The following is a 19,759-nucleotide window of genomic DNA, read 5'->3' as shown; positions in this document are numbered from 1 at the left end:
TTTGTAAGGTGGAATTGGATTTTTCAAACATTTGTACCTATCGCCTGCGGGTCTCCATTTGCACTCAAAATTGTCCAAAAACAGGAGTTTCTGTCGTGGCTCAGCGGAAACAAATCTGACTAGTATCCACGAGGACGCAGGTTCCACCCCTGGCCTCACTCAGTGGGTTAAGGATGTGGCATTGCTGTGGCTATGGCGTAGGCCAGCAGCTACAGCCCTGACTCGACCCCTAGCCTTGGAACTTCCATATGCTGTGGGCGCGGCCCTAAAAAACCCACCCCTCCCAAAAAAAAACCCCCCCAAAAAACCACAGCCCGAAAACGTCACTGGCTGCAGGAACCTGCGCCAGAAGGTAAGGCCACTGCGCACGCGCAGCCAGGTGCGAGCCGCGCGCCCAGTGACGTCACCCCTCCCTCCACAGGCGCGCGCGCCGTTCCCCCTTTGGACACCAGGGGGCAGGGCACTGTGCCTGCTTGCTGCCGACGGCGCATGCGCTTTCCAGAGTGCGCTTCCACGTCTCCACGGTTTTCCGGACTTTTGCGGCGTCCTCCTCGGTCAGATAGTGCTTCCGGTGCGAAGGTCACGGACAAGATGGTGCCGCCGGTGCAGGTCTCTCCGCTCATCAAGGTGAACCAGGCTTCCCGGCCGCCGCCGGGTCCTCGGCTCCTCCTGGCCCCGCGCGTGACCTCCGCGGAGGTCGAGACCCCCGGACCGGCCCCCGCCTGGCGGGTCGACCATCCCTCTCTCACCCCCTCGCGCTCCGACCCGGAGTCTGCGATTCACCCCCGTCCCCCGCCACCAGCCCCCGACCCCGCGGGTAGTGACCCCTGTCTTTACCCCTCCTCCCACTCCCTGGACCCCCGCCCGGCGCCCTGAGCCGCCGGCTGGCGCGAAGGCCCTTGGCCCCGGGTCCCTCTCCGCCGCCTCTGACTGCCTTTTCCCCGCAGCTCGGCCGCTATTCCGCCCTGTTCCTCGGTGTGGCCTACGGAGCCAAGCGCTACAGTGAGTGACCACGGGGCGCGTACCGGCCTTCTCGAAGCCAGTTCGGGCTCCCGGCGTCCGTGAAGTAAACGCGCTCAGGACAGGATGGAGGGCAGGGTGGGAGGCGTCAGACCCAGGAACCCCAGCGGCCTGGACCCCTGCATTGGCCCCAGCAGCCAGGACCAAGTGCATTTTGAGGCCGGGCACCGCGTGGGGGATCGGAAACTTTTGGTTCCTGTTAAAGCTGGTACCGAGTGTGTGTAGGAGCGCTGCGGCCTGACCCGAGGCAGCTCCTTACAGCGCCGAGGACTGAGTGGGGGAGGCAGCAGCGGCCACCCTGTAGCTGCCCTCCGAATTGGGCTCTTTGTTAAGGGATGAATGTCAGGCCTTTACCTAGTTCCAGGTAAAGGAGAGTGGGAAATAGGTGCTTCTGGCGTTCACAGGGCTCCTGTGAAGATAACTTTGCCTGCGGATTGAGTTCCTTTTATGCAGCGTTTCAGTGAAGAAGTTCGTTGACAGTCCCTTTTCCCACCTTCTTGTTCTCCTTCAACAGATTACCTGAAACCCCGGGCAGAAGAGGAGAGGAGGATAGCAGCTGAGGAGAAGAAGAAGCAGGATGAGCTGAAGCGCATTGAGCGAGAACTGGCAGAAGGTACTCATGTTGTTGCATCGCATGTATTTGCCCCCACCTGGATTTTCAGAAGCAGCTGATGCTCTAGATGAGGCTGCCTCCTTTCTGCACGCTGGGTGGGGGCGTGCGGGTGTGTGTGTGTGTGTGAAACAGTCAGGGGTGTTGGCCAGGGATGGGCATTTAAGTGGCGCACAGCCAGCCTCAGCAGGAATGAGAGGCATCTAAAGTGGTCCTTTTGGCTTGCCTGAGTGTGTAACAGCACGTGTTTTTTCCTTCTAACCTTTCAGCCCAAGAAGACAGCATATTAAAGTGAGCCTCCCTTTTTCCAGAGCAGCGTGGACGTGGACAAATAAAGCTTTCTGTGCTATGTGACGCTCTGACTTGCCTTTACTGTCCCCAGTTGATTGGTTTCTGGGCCCAAGCTCAGAGTTGTATGTGCGGTGCAGGTGGGGAGGCACTCATCACTAATCCAGACCCAGAATGCAGGGTGGAAATAGGGCGGGGAGCACAAAGCCTTCACTGCTGGCTCTGCGGATCCAAGGGGAGCCCCAGAGGATGCAGTTTGTAACAGACACAGCCCACTGAGGCATCGCGGGTGCTGCTTGGTTTTCTCTCCTTGGCCCTGACCCAGACCCTTGGATGTGCTGGGCAGGGGCTGCCTTGCACACGGTGGGGATGGAAGCGGCCTGAAGCCCTTAGAGTCGGGACATGGGTCTCCTTTCCCCTCCACGGCTCTCCCCTTGATCCCAAAGCGGGGCGTGGCCTTCTGAGGCCCAGGCTGGGGTGCAGCCAGCCGTTCTGGGGGCTGAGCAGACAGTAGGTGCCACCTCTGTTGGCTGTGTCCCTTCAACCCCAGGCCTGGTGTTGGAAAGTCAAAAGTCACTGTTGCTATCTCAGTGCCAGGAGCAGACTTTATTTGTAAAATGTGGTGCAGCAGACGAGGGATCCGCTGTTACTGCAGCAGCCCCAGGTCGCTGCGGTGGGTGGTGTGGTTTCGGTCTCTGGCCCAGGAACTTCCACGTGCCATGGGTGCAGCCACAACATAAAAGTAAAAATGAGTTCATCTGCAAATGTGAGGAGAAAATGAAAGGCGGCAAACAAGTCCTTCAAAGCCCTGGCTCTGGTTAAGGTAAGACTCCGGTGCCCGAAGGCGTGTGCCCCTGCCCCGCCCTGGTATGCCCTGAGGTTGGAGCACTGGGTCCCTGGGAACCTGGATGAGCTGTAGCCTCCGTCCTTGTCACCTGGGTCATGGGTGCTGAGATAGGAACTCAGCCACTCCTGTGAGTTGACGGTTAATAGGGCTGTCTCCACCTACCTTGGGAGAGCAGCCGCTGAACTCTAAAACAAGCTGGTTGGCCCTGCAGTGCTGGCTGGGGAGTTTCCACTCTGGAAACATTTCCTTTGGAGCTGTTGTTACGAGTTAACAGTCCTTAATTTCCATCAGGTAGTTAGTACCCATTTCCAGCACGAGTCCTGTGTTCTGTTTGGGTCAGACTCTGCTTTTTCCAGCTTGGAACCAGTAGATTGCTTCATGAAGGAGCCGCTGGGGGACCTGGGCAGGCCACAGGCACAGAGCAGCTCCGGACAGTTGCTAAAGATAGTTTCTGCACAGATCACTCAAGTCCGACGACTGCTCTTCTCAGCCTAGACCTTTCTGGCAGGATTTTCTGATGGGTCACAAATGAATGTCCTCTGCCACATTAAAAGGGGATAGCATGTTTTCTTTATGTTTTACTCTAAGTTTTCGTGCGTGAATTTGTTTCTAAACCCGATGTGAATCGAAATCTATGTACCCGTCTCTCTACATAAATACATGTGCAGTTGTAAGCAGATTTACCCAGTGCTTTAAGACACAGTTTACAGATCCTTTTTGAAGGTCTCTTGGTGTTACTGTGCGTCCAAAAGGTGGATGAGCATAAGGCAGGCTACAGTGTTCATATCATTTGTAGTGGCTTTAATTCATAAAAACACAAAACGTTTAAAAAATTCAGAATATCCAAAACTGTCTTCGGTCGTTTTCTCAGGCTTTCTAACCTGGTTAGAGGCAGAGTCCCAGTGGGGGACTGGGATGAGGGGGCTGGGGGCCCCCACTGTCGATCAGCTCACAGGATGCAGCAGGTGGAAGACTTGGGTGCTGGGCCGCCATTGCAAACTTCTGTGCCAGCTGCAAGAGAAAGCGAGACAGCAGGAACCGCTCAACCCAGCTCCACTCTGAGCTGCAGGAGGAAGGGCAGAGCTGGGTCTGGTCAGCCTAAGCCGATTAGGCCAGCTCATCCTAGTTTAACCCTTGCTGACACTCCAGCCCTGGCCTCCCCGAAGTCGTCCTGTTTGTATTGGTTCCCTCCCCTGCGGGACATTTCAGGGAATGGCTGGGCACAAGCAAATGCCAAGGTGACAGCATCACGGATTGTGACTTGGGTGCCCTGACTGGTTACAATAGAGCTACGTTCCCGCAACAGAGGGTGAAAGAGCACAGGTGCCCTGCCCATGGCGCGGGGAAAGATACAACTCATGCTGACTGCTAGCTTGCTTGTTGTCCTCTTTTCTGGGCCTACAGTTTTGTTTCTGAGGTGGATGGAGTGTAGCTGGACTTTCTGAGCTGCTTAGGAGGGAACTGCTGCTGGACGGTGGAACAAACCTGGTGACAGTCGCTTCCCCCCAGAGTCTGAGGCTAGGGCCTGGAGTGAGTCCTTTCAGTGTGGGCCTGTCAACTACATGAATCAGCAAGGCTGTTCCCGGGGGAAGAGCCTCCCTGAGAGGCCGCCTGTGCAGTGAGGAACCCCAGTGCGCCAACCACAGGGCGGCCTGAAGCCTGACTTCTCCAGAGCGAACTGTCACTTCAGGCACTGTGACTGGGGGCTAGCCTCGTGTCCGGCCTCCTGGAGGCCGAGTCCCCAGCCGTGTGAGCTTGTCAGGAGCAGGGCCCAGACCTTTCTTGGCCGCCGTCTGCGCCTCCTCCTTTTGCTGCTCGTCCTCCAGGGCCTTCACCTTCGCCTCGTACTCATCCGCCAGGGCCTTCCACTCCTTCCGGTTGTTCTGCAGCCGGTCGAACATGGGCAGGATCTCCTCGTGGAAGCGGGAAAACTCCTGGAAAAGGAACCGAGAGGTTGGACCGCACCCCAGCGGCTCCTGGGCAGTGGGACATGAGGGAGGGGCCACTGAGATGTCGAATTCCCCGCAAAGGCCTGAAAAGGGAGAAAGACTTGGGAATTTGTGTCCTTGAGGTTAGAACCGGCCCTGGGGGATGAGGTCCCTAAGAAGAGAGGAGAAAATGTCAACTACAGGAGGGACATTCCCCGGCAGGGGCGGTGGGAGGCTTGGGTAGACGCGCAGGTTCTGGGGCTCCTCACCGACTCTCGTACACACTCCACGCGTCACACATGCGGACACATGAACACACACGGGCTGCGCAGGAGTTTGCAGTCGGGGGAGGCAGTGGGGCCTTGGCCTGTGACCACTTCAGGAAGAGTGTGAGCACCGTGCCCCACCCCCGCCCCAGCTCCCCAGCACTCACGGCCCTCAGTGGAGGCAGAAAAGCCAGCCGGTGCTGCAGTGAAGGGAGGCATGTGGCCTCAGGGACCGAGGGATGGGACGGGGCCAGTCAGGAGTGACTTCACTCAGAACCAGAAAGCATCCCCCTTGGAGTGCAGTGTCTGCCCCTCAGCCTGTGACTTCATGGTGGGTCACATGGGTAACTCAGGAGGGCGCTGTCCTCTTACTCCCAGGCCAGTCCCTGCAGCTGATGTTGCTGCACCTGCTCCTGGTCCTTGGCGGGCATCCCACTGCCACTCAGCTGTGCCCAGGTGTTTGCTGGGCCAGGCACACACAGCTGGCGACAGTGGCCCATCCCCATCCTCCTGGCTTCAGCCACTGAATAAATGCACTGCACACAAACTGGTCAGTGCCCCGAAAACAGTGCGCGGGGCCCCGGCAGGAGTGCCTAGGATGGGGTTCTGGAAGGGACACTGGAGTAAGACCTCAAGGGGAGCAGGAGGATGTTCCGGGAGGGAGAGAGCAGGGGGGGTGGGGGGGGTGGAAAAGCTCACGATGCTTCTGAGGAACTGACAGGGAGGGGACCCCCTTGGGGCGACACTGAGGATTTCTATTTTAGGTGCGGGTGCAAGGAGGATGGGCCCCACACCAGCCCCAGCCCCTGCCCTTCCCTGCGAACCCAGCCAGGCCTTGGCCTGCCCGGCTCACCTTGTACACGAATGTGCACACAAAGTCGATGAAGCCGACCTGCAGTTTGGGGAGCTCGGCCGCCTTGTTCCGGTCCATCATTGGCTTGTGGGGGAGCGAGGACACTGTGAGGGGCTGGGCGGTAGGCCTGCCTGACAGCCCCTGAGCCACCAGGACTCAGAGCCACCCCAGCTCCATGAGTTGTCCCCGGAGACACTGAATGAGCAGCGCCCAGGGGATGAGCTTGCCTTGGAAGGGAAAGCCGGAATGCCCCACTTCCCGCCCAGCCCGCTCCTGCTTCTGGGGCAGCCTGGTCAGCATCCTGGGGAGCTGTGCTAGGGAGCGCTGGGCTCTGAGCCCCTTCCTCCACCTTCCCTGAGAACTAACCATGGTGCTGACCCAGGGCCTGGCGGCGACTTCTGAGTGGCAAACTGCAGGGGCTCTTGGAGGAGCTGTCCTCGGTGTCCACAGACGCTGGACACCGTGCCCCCAAACCCAGCTACCTCCTAAGAGCCTCCTCCTCACAACTGCCCACTATGTGGAGCTGAGTGTGCCAGGTGAGCCATGCAGGACCCTAGAAGCCCGGCCCAGAGGGACAAACAGGCTGCCTATCTTCCCCCAAGGCCTTTCCTGCAGTCTGCAGCTGGCCCTGGAGTCTTCGTAGCCCTGTGCTTGGAAAGCTCTTTAGTGGCTGGAGGTGGCTTGTGAGGCAAAACCTCTCTCCCTCTCTTCCACACGTTGAGCAATGCTGTGTCCTTGTCCCCACTCAGCTCCCACTTCAGTCTAGCGACAGATTCCTAACCCCACCTTGCTGACCCAAAGATCCAGGCATCACCATGGCCCTGTGGGCAGACCAAGTTCCAGGCACGCCCAGCCTGGCCTTGCTCCCCGCAACCTCCACCCCCGTGAGGCCTGGCAGCAGTGGGGGCACAGGTCCAAGCCCCAGGGTTCCTCCAGGAGCGGATGATCCTACTGTGCGCCCACCACTCTGGCCTCCCCCATGTGCCCCCTCCACCTCCCTTCCCTCTTGCAGCCATAGCCACATCCAGGGTGTGAGCGCTGGACTCCAGCTCTCTCTGGCGCTCTCCCCAAGGCCCAGGCCTGGCCTGCCCTGGGCCTTCCTAGAGCAGCTCATAGCCTGGCAGGATCTCGCTGTGGAGTTGCCTGGGCCCATGGAGGCTTTTTGTCATGAGGCATAGCCTTGTTCTGAAGCTTCAGAAACAGCTTTCCACCTCTGTAGGGCGTCACAGCTTTACCCAATCCCTGTATTTTCCGCAACTTTGCCCAGATCCCGATGCAGCTAAATTCTCACCAAGTTTATGCAAGTCACGTCACCCCCAAAAGAGAGATCTAGGTCCCGGGACCCCAGAACCGCGGGGATCCCTGTCGGCACCGAGACAGGCCTGGGTCTCCCAAGGACCATGACAAGTGTGGAGGATTCTGGATGCAACACTCACAATGGGCTGCTGATCCAGAACTGTCCTTTCCAAGTCCCCTTGTTCCCAGAACTCAGCTGCCACCAGTAGAGCCACCTGAAAGGCACACAGAAGCCAGGCGTCTTGTGACTCAGTACTTGGTCAGATAGTGTCCTGAGATCCTACCATCATGGCCAGTGCCTTTGGTCTTCTGTGCTCCAGACTCTGGCGTCCCTACACACGCGAGTGCGGCGGCCCCTTGCCCGGTGGTGGCCGGGCCCCAGAGCTGAGCAGCACCCCTAGCACAGCTTGCAGGTGGATGAGTCTGTCCCCCCAGTCCCAGGCTTCACCTAGATGCAGTCCTGTGAGGACTGTCAGGATGTCTGGGGCCCTGTGTGACTCTGACCTTGCTCTGGACTTCCCAGGGCTTGGTGATGGCAGACAGGTCACACGCCGTCATCATCATGGCCCTGTGGGCAGACGAAGCTCCAGGCAGGCCCAGCCTGGCCTCCCTCCCTCCCCTCCGCCCCTGCCAGGCCTGGTGACTACGGGCACAGGTCCAAGCCCCAGTGTCCTCCCATTAGCGGGCGGTTCTACTGTGCACACCATTCCGGCCCCTCCTCCGCCTCCTCTCCGCTCTCCTTTTTGGGGCTGGGGACTAAGGTCAGCAAGTGCGTATTGAGGGCCTTCTAAGTGCCGGCGGTGTACTCGTGTTTCCTTGTTGCTCCTGGGACAGGCCTGGGGAGGACGGGGCTCTGAAGCTCCGCTTTGCTGATGAAGGAATGGGGCTCATGAAGTGAGCAAATTACTGCCAATGGCCACAAGCTATGGATGTGGCCTGACCCCAAATCCTGCTGCCTCCCCTGAAAGGGGAGCAGGTGGGATGGAGCATTTGTTTGAGGCCTCAGAGCGGTCGAGAACTGAGCTGTTCTTGCGCTGGACCCCTCGTCCTACGGGGGCAGTTCCAGGGCTGCTGGTCCCCACTCACATGACTATCTCCTTCCGCGTCGTCTCCAGGGACAGGTACTCCACCCAGCTCTTCCTGTCCTCGTAGTTCTTGGACTCGTCCACAATCTTCTGGAACATTGTCCTCTTCCTGAACCCCAAGGACAAAGGGTGGCCGTCGACCCCCGACCCCTCACCCCACACAGGACCCCGCCCCCAAGCGTTCTCCTTGAGCTTTTTGGGTTTTTTTGGGTTTTGTTTTGTCTTTTTAGGGCCGCACCTGCGGCATATGGAGGTTCCCAGGCTAGAGGTCGAATTGGAGCTACAGCTGCCCACCTACACCACAGCCACAGCCACGCCAGATCTGAGCTGCGTCTGCGACCTACACCACAGCTCCTGGCAACAGCGGATCCTTGACCCACCAAGCGAGTCCAGGGATCGAACCCGCATCACCATGGATCCTAGTCAGGTTCCTTAACCACTGCGCCATGGTGGAACCTCGGCCTGCTCCTTGATCTTAACCCCCCTCCCTTCCAGGAGAGGAACCGAGGCAGGGGGCCCAGGCCCGGGTGGGGCTGCCGGGCGGCCTGCGTTGCCTGGAGGTCCCGGCACCCCCGATAGGCGCCCTCTCGCTCGGCGGCAGCGGCAGCACCCACTTGAAGTAGAGCGCCAGGTCCGTGGCGATGATGGCGATGTCCATGAGGTGGATCACGTGCTCGTGCTGCCGCCGGTTCAGGTTCTGGTAGATGTTCAGCGTCTGCACGCAGGCCTCTGGTCACGGGTGCGCCCTGGTCTGCTTCCCCCCGACCCCGGTCATCTGCCTGTCCCTCCTGGAGTTGCTGGCGGGCTTCTACCCAGGGTCATGCGCACCACACTCGGGCGGCCCCATACCGAGGCTGGGAGGGCCCATAACCCCCAGCTCCCCTTAACGCGCCTGAGACCTGAGCCCAGCCCACCCCTGGGGGCATTTCCAAACTGGAATCACCAGGGCAACCCCATCGCCCCCATTGCCTGTGTCCCTTCTCCAGCCTCAGCAGGGCCTGGCACATGGGTCAGGGAGCTGTGGTGTGGTGTGCGTGCTGGCCGGTGGAGGTCCAGGGGTGCAGGCGGAGGAGGTCTCTTGGCTGGGAAAGGTCATGGGGGAGCACGGGGAGGACACAAACCTCCTCGGAGAGCAGGAACTTCCCGAACTCCAGGTGGTGTCGCTCCAAAATCGAGGAGCCGTGGAGCTTGGCTAAAGGATTCTGAGATCTGTTACAGAGGTTTTGTTAAAAACAAGCAGTGGTCGGAAGCCCCAGAGCAGACCATGGGCCCCAGGGCCCCCCTGGGGAAGGGGCACCCCTGTGGGTGCTGCAGTCCCTCAGAGGTGACTGCTTCCCCCCACCCCGGGGATGTTGTGGTTGATTCACGTGCACAGGGACACGGACGCCCCAGGAGCAAGTGCCTACTTCATCTGGTACAGGTTGTTGGTGCCCCGGTGGTCGATGTCATGGCACAGGCCGGCAGTCACCATGGCGAAGGCCTCCAGGTCCGTGTAGTAGCTCTTCAGTTTGCCTGTCTGCAGAGACAGGTGCCCGGGATCCTGCCACCCGGCCAGCGCCCTCGCCCTCCTCCCTCCCCACTCCAGCCTGACCCTTCTGCCCCTCCTCAGCTCAGCTGCTCTCCACCCATCTCCCGGGCTGGGGGTGTGCGCCAGTCAGAGGTTGCTTCTGCCTCCTCCGCTCCCCTGACCTGGATGCCCCCACCTCCAGGTGCCTGGGGCACAACCGTGATCAGCCAGGAGGTGTGACAGGCGTGCTCCGTCCCCTACCCCGTCCACGAACCATGAGCAGCGTGAACATGGTCTGAGCCACGTTGAAGCCATGGCGCCAGTTGTGGTAGGTAATTCTCCTGTACCCCTTGCTCACGGAGAACAGGAACCGCACAAGGACCTGGGGGAGGCAGAGACGCGCAGGCTCTGGGCACTGGGTGCCAAGTCCCACCAGCATGTTTCCAGCTGACAGCCTTGCGAAAGTCCTGCTTGCCTGCCACCCCACGTCCTATCCCACTGATTCACCACTGGCTCCCACCCACCTTCCTGGGTGGCACCTGCGGGATGGATGGGAGCTGGCATGCAGCCAGAGGGGCAGAGCCAAAGCCACGAACAGCTCCAGTGTTCGCAGGGCTGCTGAGGCCTCTGTCCTGGTGCCAAGCCCCAAACTGGGAAGAGGATCCCAGGAGAGGGGGCTGGGTATTTTAGGAGAATAGTTCCATTTCAGCCATGGGTGTCTGAATGGGGCAGGATGTGAGGGCACCTGGCACAGTGATGAGGACAGGAGCTGGTGGCTGCAAGCCAAAGGCTAGCAGGAGGGGTGAGCCTTCCTGTGCAGGGCAGTTATCTCTGGATGCAGAATGTGGGCCAAACAGAGTGTCTTGTTGCCTCCACTGTGGTTTTCAGGACCAGAAATGATTTGGAATTTAAAAATTCTGTTTATATCTTCTGTAATTTATTTCTTCTGTGTTTTCCCTTCATTCTTTGTTTAATATCTTTAGAAAATACCAGTCTGCAGCACTTGTTCTCAGGGGGCAGGAGGAACGATGGCCCCCTCACTGGGGTGGAAGGGAAGCTGATGCGGACTGAGGTGTGAAGCTGGAACCAGGACAGAAGCCGGAAGACTCCAGGGAGGCCGCAGAGCAGGGAAGCCACCCTCTCCTTCCTGGGACCATCAGGCTCTCTGTGCTCAGACCTAGAAGGTGCTGTGTGCTTCTTGCATGGGTATCCTCTTCACCCCACACCAGGTACCCGTACTGCCCAAAGATGCACTTGATGATCAAACTGCCTGGAGCACCTGTTTATCACACTTCCTTCCTTCCTTCCTCCATCCATCCATCCATCCACCCATCCATCCATCCATCCATCCATCCTTTTTTTTGTTTGTTTGTTTTTGTTTTTGCTTTTTAGGGCCACACCCGCAGGATATGGAGGTTCCCAGGCTAGGAGTCAAATTGGAGCTACAGCTGCTGGCCTGCACCACAGCCACAGCAATACAGGACCTGAGCCATGTCTGCGACCTATCACGGCAACACTGGATCCTTAACCCACCGAGTGAGGCTGGGGATTGAACCTGCATCCTCATGTTTCCTAGTCGGGTACGTTAACCACTGAGCCAGGAAGGGAACTCCCATCCATCTATCTATTCATCCATCCTTCCATCCATCCATCCTTCCACCCACCCACCCACCCATCCATTCATTCACTCATCCATCCATCCAGCCAGCCTGCCATCCAGTCATGGACTCCAGGCACACTTGCCATGTGTAGTTTACTGGCCTGCCCTGTCCATTCTGTAATGAACATCCTTTCCCCCAAACTTCCTGCTGGATCTGGGACCCCAGAGCACATCTTCCCCACTTCCTGGAGATCTGGGCCCCTGATCAAGACCCCTCACCTCCTGCGGGATCTGGAACTTTCGAACCACGCCCAGCTCATAGTACATCTGGATGCCGCATTTGACCAGCTCCAGCTCCGTGCACTCCAGGTCGGAGAAGTGGAACTCATAGATGTCAAACTTAGTGGGCCCTGGCAGCACTTCCTTCTGTAGGAGGGATCGTGGGGCTGAGGGAGGCAGGCCCACAGAAGCCCCACTTGCTCCTCGTCTCCTTTCCTCCCAGGACCCTCTGTCCAGCCCGACAAATGGCAGGTGTCTGGTAACCTCGGGCCTGCGGCCTGGGCACTCACATCCCCTGCTGGCTCGGGCCATTCCTCCCCACTTCTCTCACCTGTGGCCCAACAACAAGAACTTGCCGGCTGGGCGACACGGTGACGTTGCCAGGGAAACAAACACGAAGACATGCACACGCCCAGGCACACCCAGAAGGAGACAAGGACACGCGGACGCCCGGGTGCAGCCGGTGCAGAGGAGCGAGGCAGCAACAGCCCAAGAGCGCGAGGCCACACTCCGCGCCCCCGCTCATCCCGGCCTCCTGGGAATGGAGACCCCCCACCCTTGGGCCTCCCGTCTCCATCTGAGGGGTGAGAGCGGACTCTGACCAAGAGTTTCCCCAGCTCGTCCTCCTCGCAGTCGGCAGGCTCCTTCCCAAAGCGCTCTCTTGTTGGCTAGGAGAGGACACAGATGTGAGGTGGAGTGACAGGGTCAGCCATGCCCCTCGTGATGGTGGGACAGTGATGTCTGGCCTAAGAGAGCTGTGGGAGCCTTGGGAGGCCCCAGCCAGAGCGTCCGGGTCCAGAGAGAAGGGGCGGTGCCCGTGGCTGCCTCTCATTTCCTCACATCCCTGCCTCTCCGGCACGGGCTTACACTCTGCACTTGGACCATGACACTGAAGCCTCACACGGCGTGACCCCTGTGGCCACTCCCTGCCCACAGCTGGGGGCCTGAGCTCAGGGCAGGGATAAGCCCAGCCATGCATGGCGTGGGCTCCAGGACCTGCCCTAACAATTGGGACCCCCCGCCTCCCTGCCAGAGGGCCCGACGTGCCAGAATGGACTGGATTTCATCCTTGTCGCACTTCACGTGGTACAGAACCATGTCCTGGGCGATGTCCTTGCGGTTCTCCAGCTTGTTCATTCTGTCGTAGGTGTCGGTGTTCAGCACCGACCAGCCCAGGAACTGCGTGAGAGACTGCAGGCGCGAGCGTCAGCACCCCGCCGTGAGCACCCCGGGGCAGGCTCCCAGGAGGAGCCCTTACAGCTCTTCCTGTGGCCCGGGCCAGGACAGGGCCCCGGAGCAGGTAGCCGGGAGGGACCCCACGCGGCTGTGTGCTTCCCACCACACAGGTGTCACCTCCAGGCCCCGCCCCCGCCCCGTGACAGGTGTTTACCTCCATCAGGACTTCGTCCTGCTCATCAAAGGGCTTCCCATCCTTCCTGTTGTAAAACGTTGCAACCCCCACAATCTCCTCCTTCTTGTTGACGATGGGCATGGAGAGGACGTTCTTGATGGTCCACCCGGAGTCGTCCAGAGGCCCATCCTGCGCGAGAGGCGTCTGAGCTGACCGTGGCCTTGGCCCCGGCCTTGGCCCTGGCCCGGCCTGTCGCCCAGGGGGTCCAGGGAGTGTGAGCCTCCCTTCTTCTGCCCTCAAACTGCGGAGACTGAGTCACCCTTCTCCTGTGTGGGCCCCGTGCTGTGCCCGAGAGCTTCCCGCCCGCACCTGCGCGTCACGATGTCTCCCTGGAGGAGACAGAGGGCCCTCCCACCAGGCGGCTGCACCACGAGTGCTGTGGCCACCCGAGGTCCCGCTCTTGGAAGCCCAAGCTCCTAGCCACTGTGCAACGAGGGCCTGCGTTCCCGTCCCACTGGCCCCACAGATTGCCCCTGGTCCTGTCTCTCACCCCAGTGAAATGGGGACACTGGCCAGTTCCTGGAGGAGGCCCTGAGGGACAACCCCCATTTCCATGGGTCCGCTTGACCCTGGCCTCCCTCAGAGAAGAGCCTGCCCTGGCCATGTGTCCCCAGGTGGAGCAATCACGAACCCTCGCCAGGCACAGCCAGGCACAGCCAGGCACAGCCAGGCACAGCCAACCTGCAGATGGAACAAAGATCTGAGGCCGTCAGCCTCTGACATTGGAGGTTTTTCTTAAGCAGCAGAAACAAATTCAGTCCATCATTTCTGAACCACAGTATTTTCTTTCCTAAATACAATATATTTTCCATTAATGAAGAGACAGATACCTGAAATTTGAACATTTCATCGGCTGGGGCATTCATAATGTTACAGATCTGGAGAAGGATCAAAAACACAATTTCACCTGAAGTAGCCGAATATACAGCGTGGGTCTACAGTGGACGGGCCAAGCTGATGAGCATCTAAGCAGGCAAGGTGGGGCACATAGCCCTGCGGGAAGGGCAGGGGCGCCAGGGGTCAAGTGTAGGCTCTGGGGGAACTCACAAAGCCACTTTCTGCCACGTAGGTTGGAAGGCCACTGGCAAGGGCCCAGTGGTCGGCCGGGGGTGAGCTGTGGCGAGAGAAGCAGAGGGTCAGACAGACCAGGTGCTGGGTGATGCATGGGCCAGTCCCCTTCCCTGAGCTCCAGGTGGGTTGTGGGAAGCTGTCAAGGACTTGAAGAGGGTGAGGGGAGGTGGGGGTGAGTTTGGGGGGTGCCTGAGCTGCTTTGTTTCTCCCTTGCCCCTGCTGAGGCCCCTTGTCCCCCAGGACCCCTTTCCTGCTGGAGGCCATGTGCTCCATTCCTAGTCCCAGCCCTGGATCCCAGTCCCCGCATGGGGCTATTGGGTGGGGTCCTGCCGGGCTTATGTGGCCATGGAGGTCCCATGGCCATGCAGCCGTAGTGCTGGAAATGGCCCACTGCCATTCGCTGGGCTCTCCAGGTTGGAGCGCTGCCCTGACCTCCACGGGGCTCTGCTCTCCACGGGGCTGGTGCCCCTGGGGTGTGCAGAGCTGAGCTGGCTGAGTGAACCCAGGATGAGACCCCAAGGGCCCCACAGGCCCGTTGCTGCTGACTGGGGCACCTGGAGAGCTCGCCTGACCCCCTGGATGACACCCAGGGTGCTTCAGGCCTCCTCCTGCCCCTGGTTGGTTGCCTCCCAGACCAGCGAGTCAGACTCCCTCCCTGCCCCGCTCGCTGCCCACAGCCCAGGGGCGCAGCGTGTGCCTCTGACTCCACTGTGACAGCCCCGGCGGGGTGGTCCTGCCCCGGGAGATGCTTCTCGTGAAACCGGCACCTACGGGATGACTTTGATGTCTTCCTTGCCGTGGAGGATGTAGTCGATGACCTTGTAGAAGAGGATTTCCTGAAAAGCAGACCCAGCAGGCGTGAGGGGCTCCCCTACGGAAAGTCCTCAGGAGTTGGAGGAGCTGCCTGGACACACCGTGGCCCCACCACCTGCACCGCAGCACAAATGACACGCCGCATATGCCCACACAAGCCACAGGGGCACACACATGCTCTTGGTGTACAGGCTCGTGGACCATCAGTGACCCTCATGGGACATGCAAACTGGGTGCCATACCCCTTCACACACGCCCACACAACCCTTCCAGGCCTGTGCAGCTGCGATACACACACACACACACACACACACACACACACACACACTAATAACCATGGCAAGTCACGGTCACAGGCGACCCTTCTGCAGCGACTCTTGTATGCACCGAGCACACAGACCTCACAGCGTCACTGGGATACCCTGCTATCGCCCCATTTGACAGGGAGGAAGGCTGAGGCATGGCCAGGCTATGAAGCGTGACCAGGTGGCAATGAGTGGCAGAAATATCCGCCCATGTTCCTGTCCCTTTCACATCCCTCATGTGGCACCACTTGTGATCGCCCCCATGTGGCAGATGCTGCAGTGACTTAGGAACAGGGCAGCAGGAGGACTGGTCCGTCAGAAGAGACCTTGGCCATTGCAACCAGACCCACAACCCTCATCAGACCAGTCCTGGCCCCGGCCCTGAAGCTCCGCAGCAGTTGTGGGGATTCACTTGAGGACCTGCCCTCTTGGGTGGTCAGAGGCCAGCCAGCCCCCAGCCATTGTTCCCACCCCCCACCCCCTTCTCCTAGCCCTCTCTCTCCCACCCTGGTTGGGCTGGGACAACCCCCTCCTGCCCTGGAGTTGGAGCCAGGAGATTGGGGGTGTGCGGGCAAGGCCTGTCCCCCACCACCCCGTGACTCACACGGCCGTCAGGTGTGCGTGGGCCCGAGTAGGGCTGGGCTTCTCCCATCAGCACAGGCCACACATCAAAGAATTCCTGGGCAGAGAAGAGAAGGGAGTGAGTCACTGAGTCAGTGCCGGGCAGGATGAGGTGGGCCAGGAGGACCGTGGGTGCCGAGGCCTCACCTTCTCCTTGGTCATGTCCAGAAGGCCTACCGAATACCGGTCGCAGTTCAGATAGGCCCGCACAGTGTAGAAGGCCTTGTGGAACTGCCTCTCAATGTCTGTCAGCTCCTCAAACACCTTGTTGGCCGACCAGAGCAGCACCTGGGGAAGCGACACACCTGTGGGCCCAGGGCCACACCTACCCACACCTGTCTGCCCATGGCTGCACCTGGGTGTGAACTGTCCCACTTGAGACACACATTCACACATGCATCTGACCATGGGACCCCAGGGGGACACGGATCCACGGTGCGTCTCTGCAGAGCGCTAGCACCCAGGGTTTGGTCCCAGCACAGCGACTCTGTTCCCTGCCTCAGTGGCCCTGGAAACAGACTGGAAGGGAAGGTCTCCAGGCCTTAGCCACATCCCTGCCACTCACTATCTGGCGCTGGTCCAGGCTGGATTGGCGAATGAATGAACGAAAAGCGAAATCAATTGCCCTGAGCTTGAAAGGCAAAGATCTGACCAGCCAGCCCTCCGTAATTAGCCTGTGAAAAGCTGGGGCTTGAGAACATGGCTTATTTTCTGGACGCCCAGTGTTTTTATGGTCTCTGCAAAGAGAACTGAGCATGACTCACTGACACGCTCTAGAAGGCCCTGGCCAGATCCTGCCTGGACACTGACCCGGGACTGGGCCCCAGGCTGCTGTCCAGGTCCACCCGTCAGGCTCTTCTCCCCACTCCTCAGCCACTGCCCACGGGCAGGTCCCTCTAGGCCCCAGCCTTTGACATGCACTCACCACCCTCGTGTCTTCGGACCTTTAATGAGGGTGGCCAGTCACCCAGCCCCTCCTCTGCCCCTGCAGTTCTTCCCTGCAGGGCTCCTTCCTGCCAGCCCCCTCGGGGCCCTCTGCTGCATCCTCCCCTTTGCTGTCACATGCGGGGTGGGCTTTGGAGACTTGCCCGTCCCAGCATCACCAGGGGGCAGCCCACCGCCCTCCCTTGTGGCGGAGGCTTTCCACCGGCCCGGCCCATCTCACTCCCAGTGACCAACCACACGCTGGCCAACCACAGGGCCTTAACACAGGCTCTGTCCTCTGCCTCCGCAGCCCTCATTCCAGAGACTTCTCTTTCTTGAGTCTCAGCCTCAAGTCGTCTCAAGTGGGCCCTCTTTGAGCACCAGACCCCTGCAGCCCCTCTCGGACCTCGGAGGTGGTCGGTCTCCTCGTCTCCCCACTCGACCAGCTCTGCGAGGTCAGGAGGCCTGGCGTCTGCCAGGCCAGGGCAGCGCCTCGCCCGAGTGCTCTGTGTGCACTCGTCCAGGGCATGGAAGGAGGTGAGGTTTGCTGCTCTAAGGCAGAAGCTCTGAACCCCATGCCTGTAGCCAGCTGCCAGCTGGAAGTCTGCGCACCTGTATCAGGAGAAGGCGGGCCTTCACAGTCACTGCCCCACCGCCCTGCATCTCCTTCATCTGTCAGGGGTGACTAAGCACCTTGGCACCCACAGCCAGTGGCCTGGAAATGAACGCACCCAGCACAGAACTCCCCAGCCACATGTGCCCCGTGCAGTGGGTAACGGTGCCCATCTGCCCCTCCCCTGCTCTCTGACCTTGGGAAGGTTGGCTAACTGAGACCTCAGCTTCCCTGCCTATAAAATGGCATAATGACGTTCTGCCCTCAGAATGCTGGGAGGATTAGAGGTGGAACAGGTGTCAGGCCCTCAGGAGCCCCGCGTGAGCGTGTCTGAGCATGTGTATACATTGGTCACCTGTGCATCCACCCCACAGACACTCACTGAGCTCTCCCTGGGTACCAATCCCTGTTAGGGACCAGAGCCCACATCACAGATATCAGGGTGGAGTGGTCCGGGGCTCAGAGGTGTCCTGGACACCTGAGCTTGGGGCCGGGTTGTCTGGGCTGCACACCTAACTTTTGAGCCATCTGGGTATTTCAGTCCCCAGATATGTCCCCTAGGAGGGGGACATTGAGGAGGGAAAGGGCTTAGGCCTCAGAGCACAGCCTCTAGGTGACACCTTCCACTCCTCACATGTCCCCTCCTCTGTCCCAGTGAACCCCCAAGGACTACTTCCACGCTGGATGCTGCTCTGAAGCTGGTTCTGTTCTGGCCCCAAGGAAACAGACTCCGTGGGTCAGGCAACGGCGTCCACGGTGATCTGAAGTCAGGCAGCCTGGCCCTCTCCAGGCCTCTGCTCTCCATCTTCCTGTTTCCGTTTTCAACTTAGGCTGGTGTGTGCCCTGAGTGAGCGAGCACAGGCGTTTGGGGAGCAAGCTGGATGGACTCTCAGGTCAGCGTGCACCTGTGTAGCCACCACCAGGCCAGGACTTGGAGCATTCCAGCCCCAAGGAGGTGCTCTGCCCTCAGCCAGCACCCCAACTCCTCCTGGCACAGCTAGTCTGACTGTTGAGGTTGAAGGGCTCCAGAATCTTGTATAAGTGGCCTCATGCAGCCCCTGTCCGCTGTCACTCTGGGGTGATTCTTCTGGAGCCAGTCTGCTCCTCCCTCCCATCCGGGGCCTTGAACGGCTGTGGATCTTGGTGTCTCAGTGGTGCCCCCAACACTCTGTCTCCCACTCCCCGGTTCTTCTTGGTCCCCGCCCCCACTCGTTACATTAGTTACAGGTCTTCTCAGGCCAGCCCCCACCCTCACCCCCAACTCCAGGCCAAGGAGAGCCCCAGGCTGGCTGACACCCTCCAAGTTGTCTGCGGGAGATTAGCAGGCCGGAACCCCCAGTGAGTGGCCTTTAGGGTCAGGGGATGTGATCAGGCTTTCCTCAGAAGCTAGAAACCCTGATTTTTATGTAAAATCCTGACTTTAAAATGTTGGAGGCTTGTTAAATCAAGCTAGTGTCTTGTGCTCCATATTTTATGCGACTACGACCCCAGGTGATTGCTGGAGCAACTGGGAGTGTGTGGTCAGCCAGGCAGCTGCAGGATTGCCCTTCGTGGATTCATCAGGTGTGTCCTGGCTTAATTTTCCAAGATGAAAGCGGGTGAGGGATGACCTGGTGACACTGGAAATGAGGGGCTTCCAATGGCATTTGGGGACAGAAAGTACAGAAGCCCGCACAGCCCCCAGAAGCAGAGGCTGGCCTTGTGAGGCCTAACCTTCTGCTTACACCATGGGAGGGAGGTGTCAGTGCGCCCTGAGGGCAGGGGACCGTTGGGAGGGGTGACCCCAGGGAGCGCCCAAGGCTCTTATTTAGTGGCAAGTTCGTGAGAGTTGCTCGTTGAATCTTGAGGAATTTTGAGAGTCCGTTGTTAAACAGAGTCACTATTCAAGTTAAGTAATGTTAACTTAAAAATTAAGAATATTGTATTAAGTCAAAAGTCATAAATACGCCAACTCGCTTTTCCTCCTTACTTCACTACTCTTGAGGTTTCTGACAGGGAAAGAAGGTCCACAGTCCAGCACGTCTTTTCCCATCCTCCTGCCCAGCGACACCATGGTGGCAGCATCATCGATAGAAACTGGCTTGTATTGCCCAGGATGGAGAGGCCAGGCAGCCCCATTTTGCTGCCTCTGGGCTCACATATCCTGACTTCCTAACGCTTCCCCTGGTTGACATATCAGGAATATGAGACCAGCATTTGAGCCCCTGTGCTCTCTGTGTGGCTTCGTGAAATGGGAGGCTGCCCACGCTGTCCTGGGAGGGCTGTGCACGTGCTCAGGCTTCACACCAGCCAGGGGGTCATGGATGAAAGCATAGCCTGGAAGCAGGGGAGGTCAAAGTCCTTCACCTGTGAGCCTTTCATCTAGCTATTGGTGCAACACACACCGTCAGGCAATGGAAATCATAGCTAAAACGGGCCAGTC

General features: G+C 59.3%; 2 protein-coding genes across 2 annotated transcripts in view; one reads left to right on the top strand and one right to left on the bottom strand.

Moving 5' to 3' along the window:
* On the top strand, window positions 558–1,992 carry ATP5I (ATP synthase, H+ transporting, mitochondrial Fo complex subunit E). Its single transcript, NM_213915.2, has 4 exons — window positions 558–627; window positions 948–1,002; window positions 1,535–1,633; window positions 1,900–1,992. The coding sequence occupies exons 1-4, from the start codon at window positions 592–594 to the stop codon at window positions 1,923–1,925; spliced, it is 216 nt and encodes a 71-aa protein (NP_999080.2). The 5' UTR covers window positions 558–591; the 3' UTR covers window positions 1,926–1,992.
* Window positions 2,124–19,759, bottom strand: part of PDE6B (phosphodiesterase 6B) — a 31,583-nt gene continuing 13,947 nt past the window's right edge. Inside the window, exons 4-22 of the mRNA XM_021100811.1 lie at window positions 15,948–16,088; window positions 15,784–15,858; window positions 14,833–14,897; window positions 14,038–14,104; window positions 13,821–13,868; window positions 12,970–13,119; window positions 12,627–12,770; window positions 12,182–12,247; window positions 11,580–11,726; window positions 9,975–10,082; window positions 9,600–9,709; window positions 9,315–9,402; window positions 8,808–8,908; window positions 8,195–8,302; window positions 7,613–7,676; window positions 7,249–7,323; window positions 5,813–5,896; window positions 4,543–4,699; window positions 2,124–3,776 (exon numbers count right to left, since the gene is read on the bottom strand). Coding sequence (XP_020956470.1) covers window positions 3,715–3,776; window positions 4,543–4,699; window positions 5,813–5,896; window positions 7,249–7,323; window positions 7,613–7,676; window positions 8,195–8,302; window positions 8,808–8,908; window positions 9,315–9,402; window positions 9,600–9,709; window positions 9,975–10,082; window positions 11,580–11,726; window positions 12,182–12,247; window positions 12,627–12,770; window positions 12,970–13,119; window positions 13,821–13,868; window positions 14,038–14,104; window positions 14,833–14,897; window positions 15,784–15,858; window positions 15,948–16,088 — 1,860 coding nt within the window. The 3' untranslated portion in view covers window positions 2,124–3,714. The remainder of the gene's footprint in view (window positions 3,777–4,542; window positions 4,700–5,812; window positions 5,897–7,248; window positions 7,324–7,612; window positions 7,677–8,194; window positions 8,303–8,807; window positions 8,909–9,314; window positions 9,403–9,599; window positions 9,710–9,974; window positions 10,083–11,579; window positions 11,727–12,181; window positions 12,248–12,626; window positions 12,771–12,969; window positions 13,120–13,820; window positions 13,869–14,037; window positions 14,105–14,832; window positions 14,898–15,783; window positions 15,859–15,947; window positions 16,089–19,759) is intronic.

Source organism: Sus scrofa, chromosome 8, assembly GCF_000003025.6.
Source record: "Sus scrofa isolate TJ Tabasco breed Duroc chromosome 8, Sscrofa11.1, whole genome shotgun sequence".
NCBI lineage: Eukaryota > Metazoa > Chordata > Mammalia > Artiodactyla > Suidae > Sus > Sus scrofa.
This window is presented reverse-complemented; position numbering and strand designations above follow the sequence as displayed.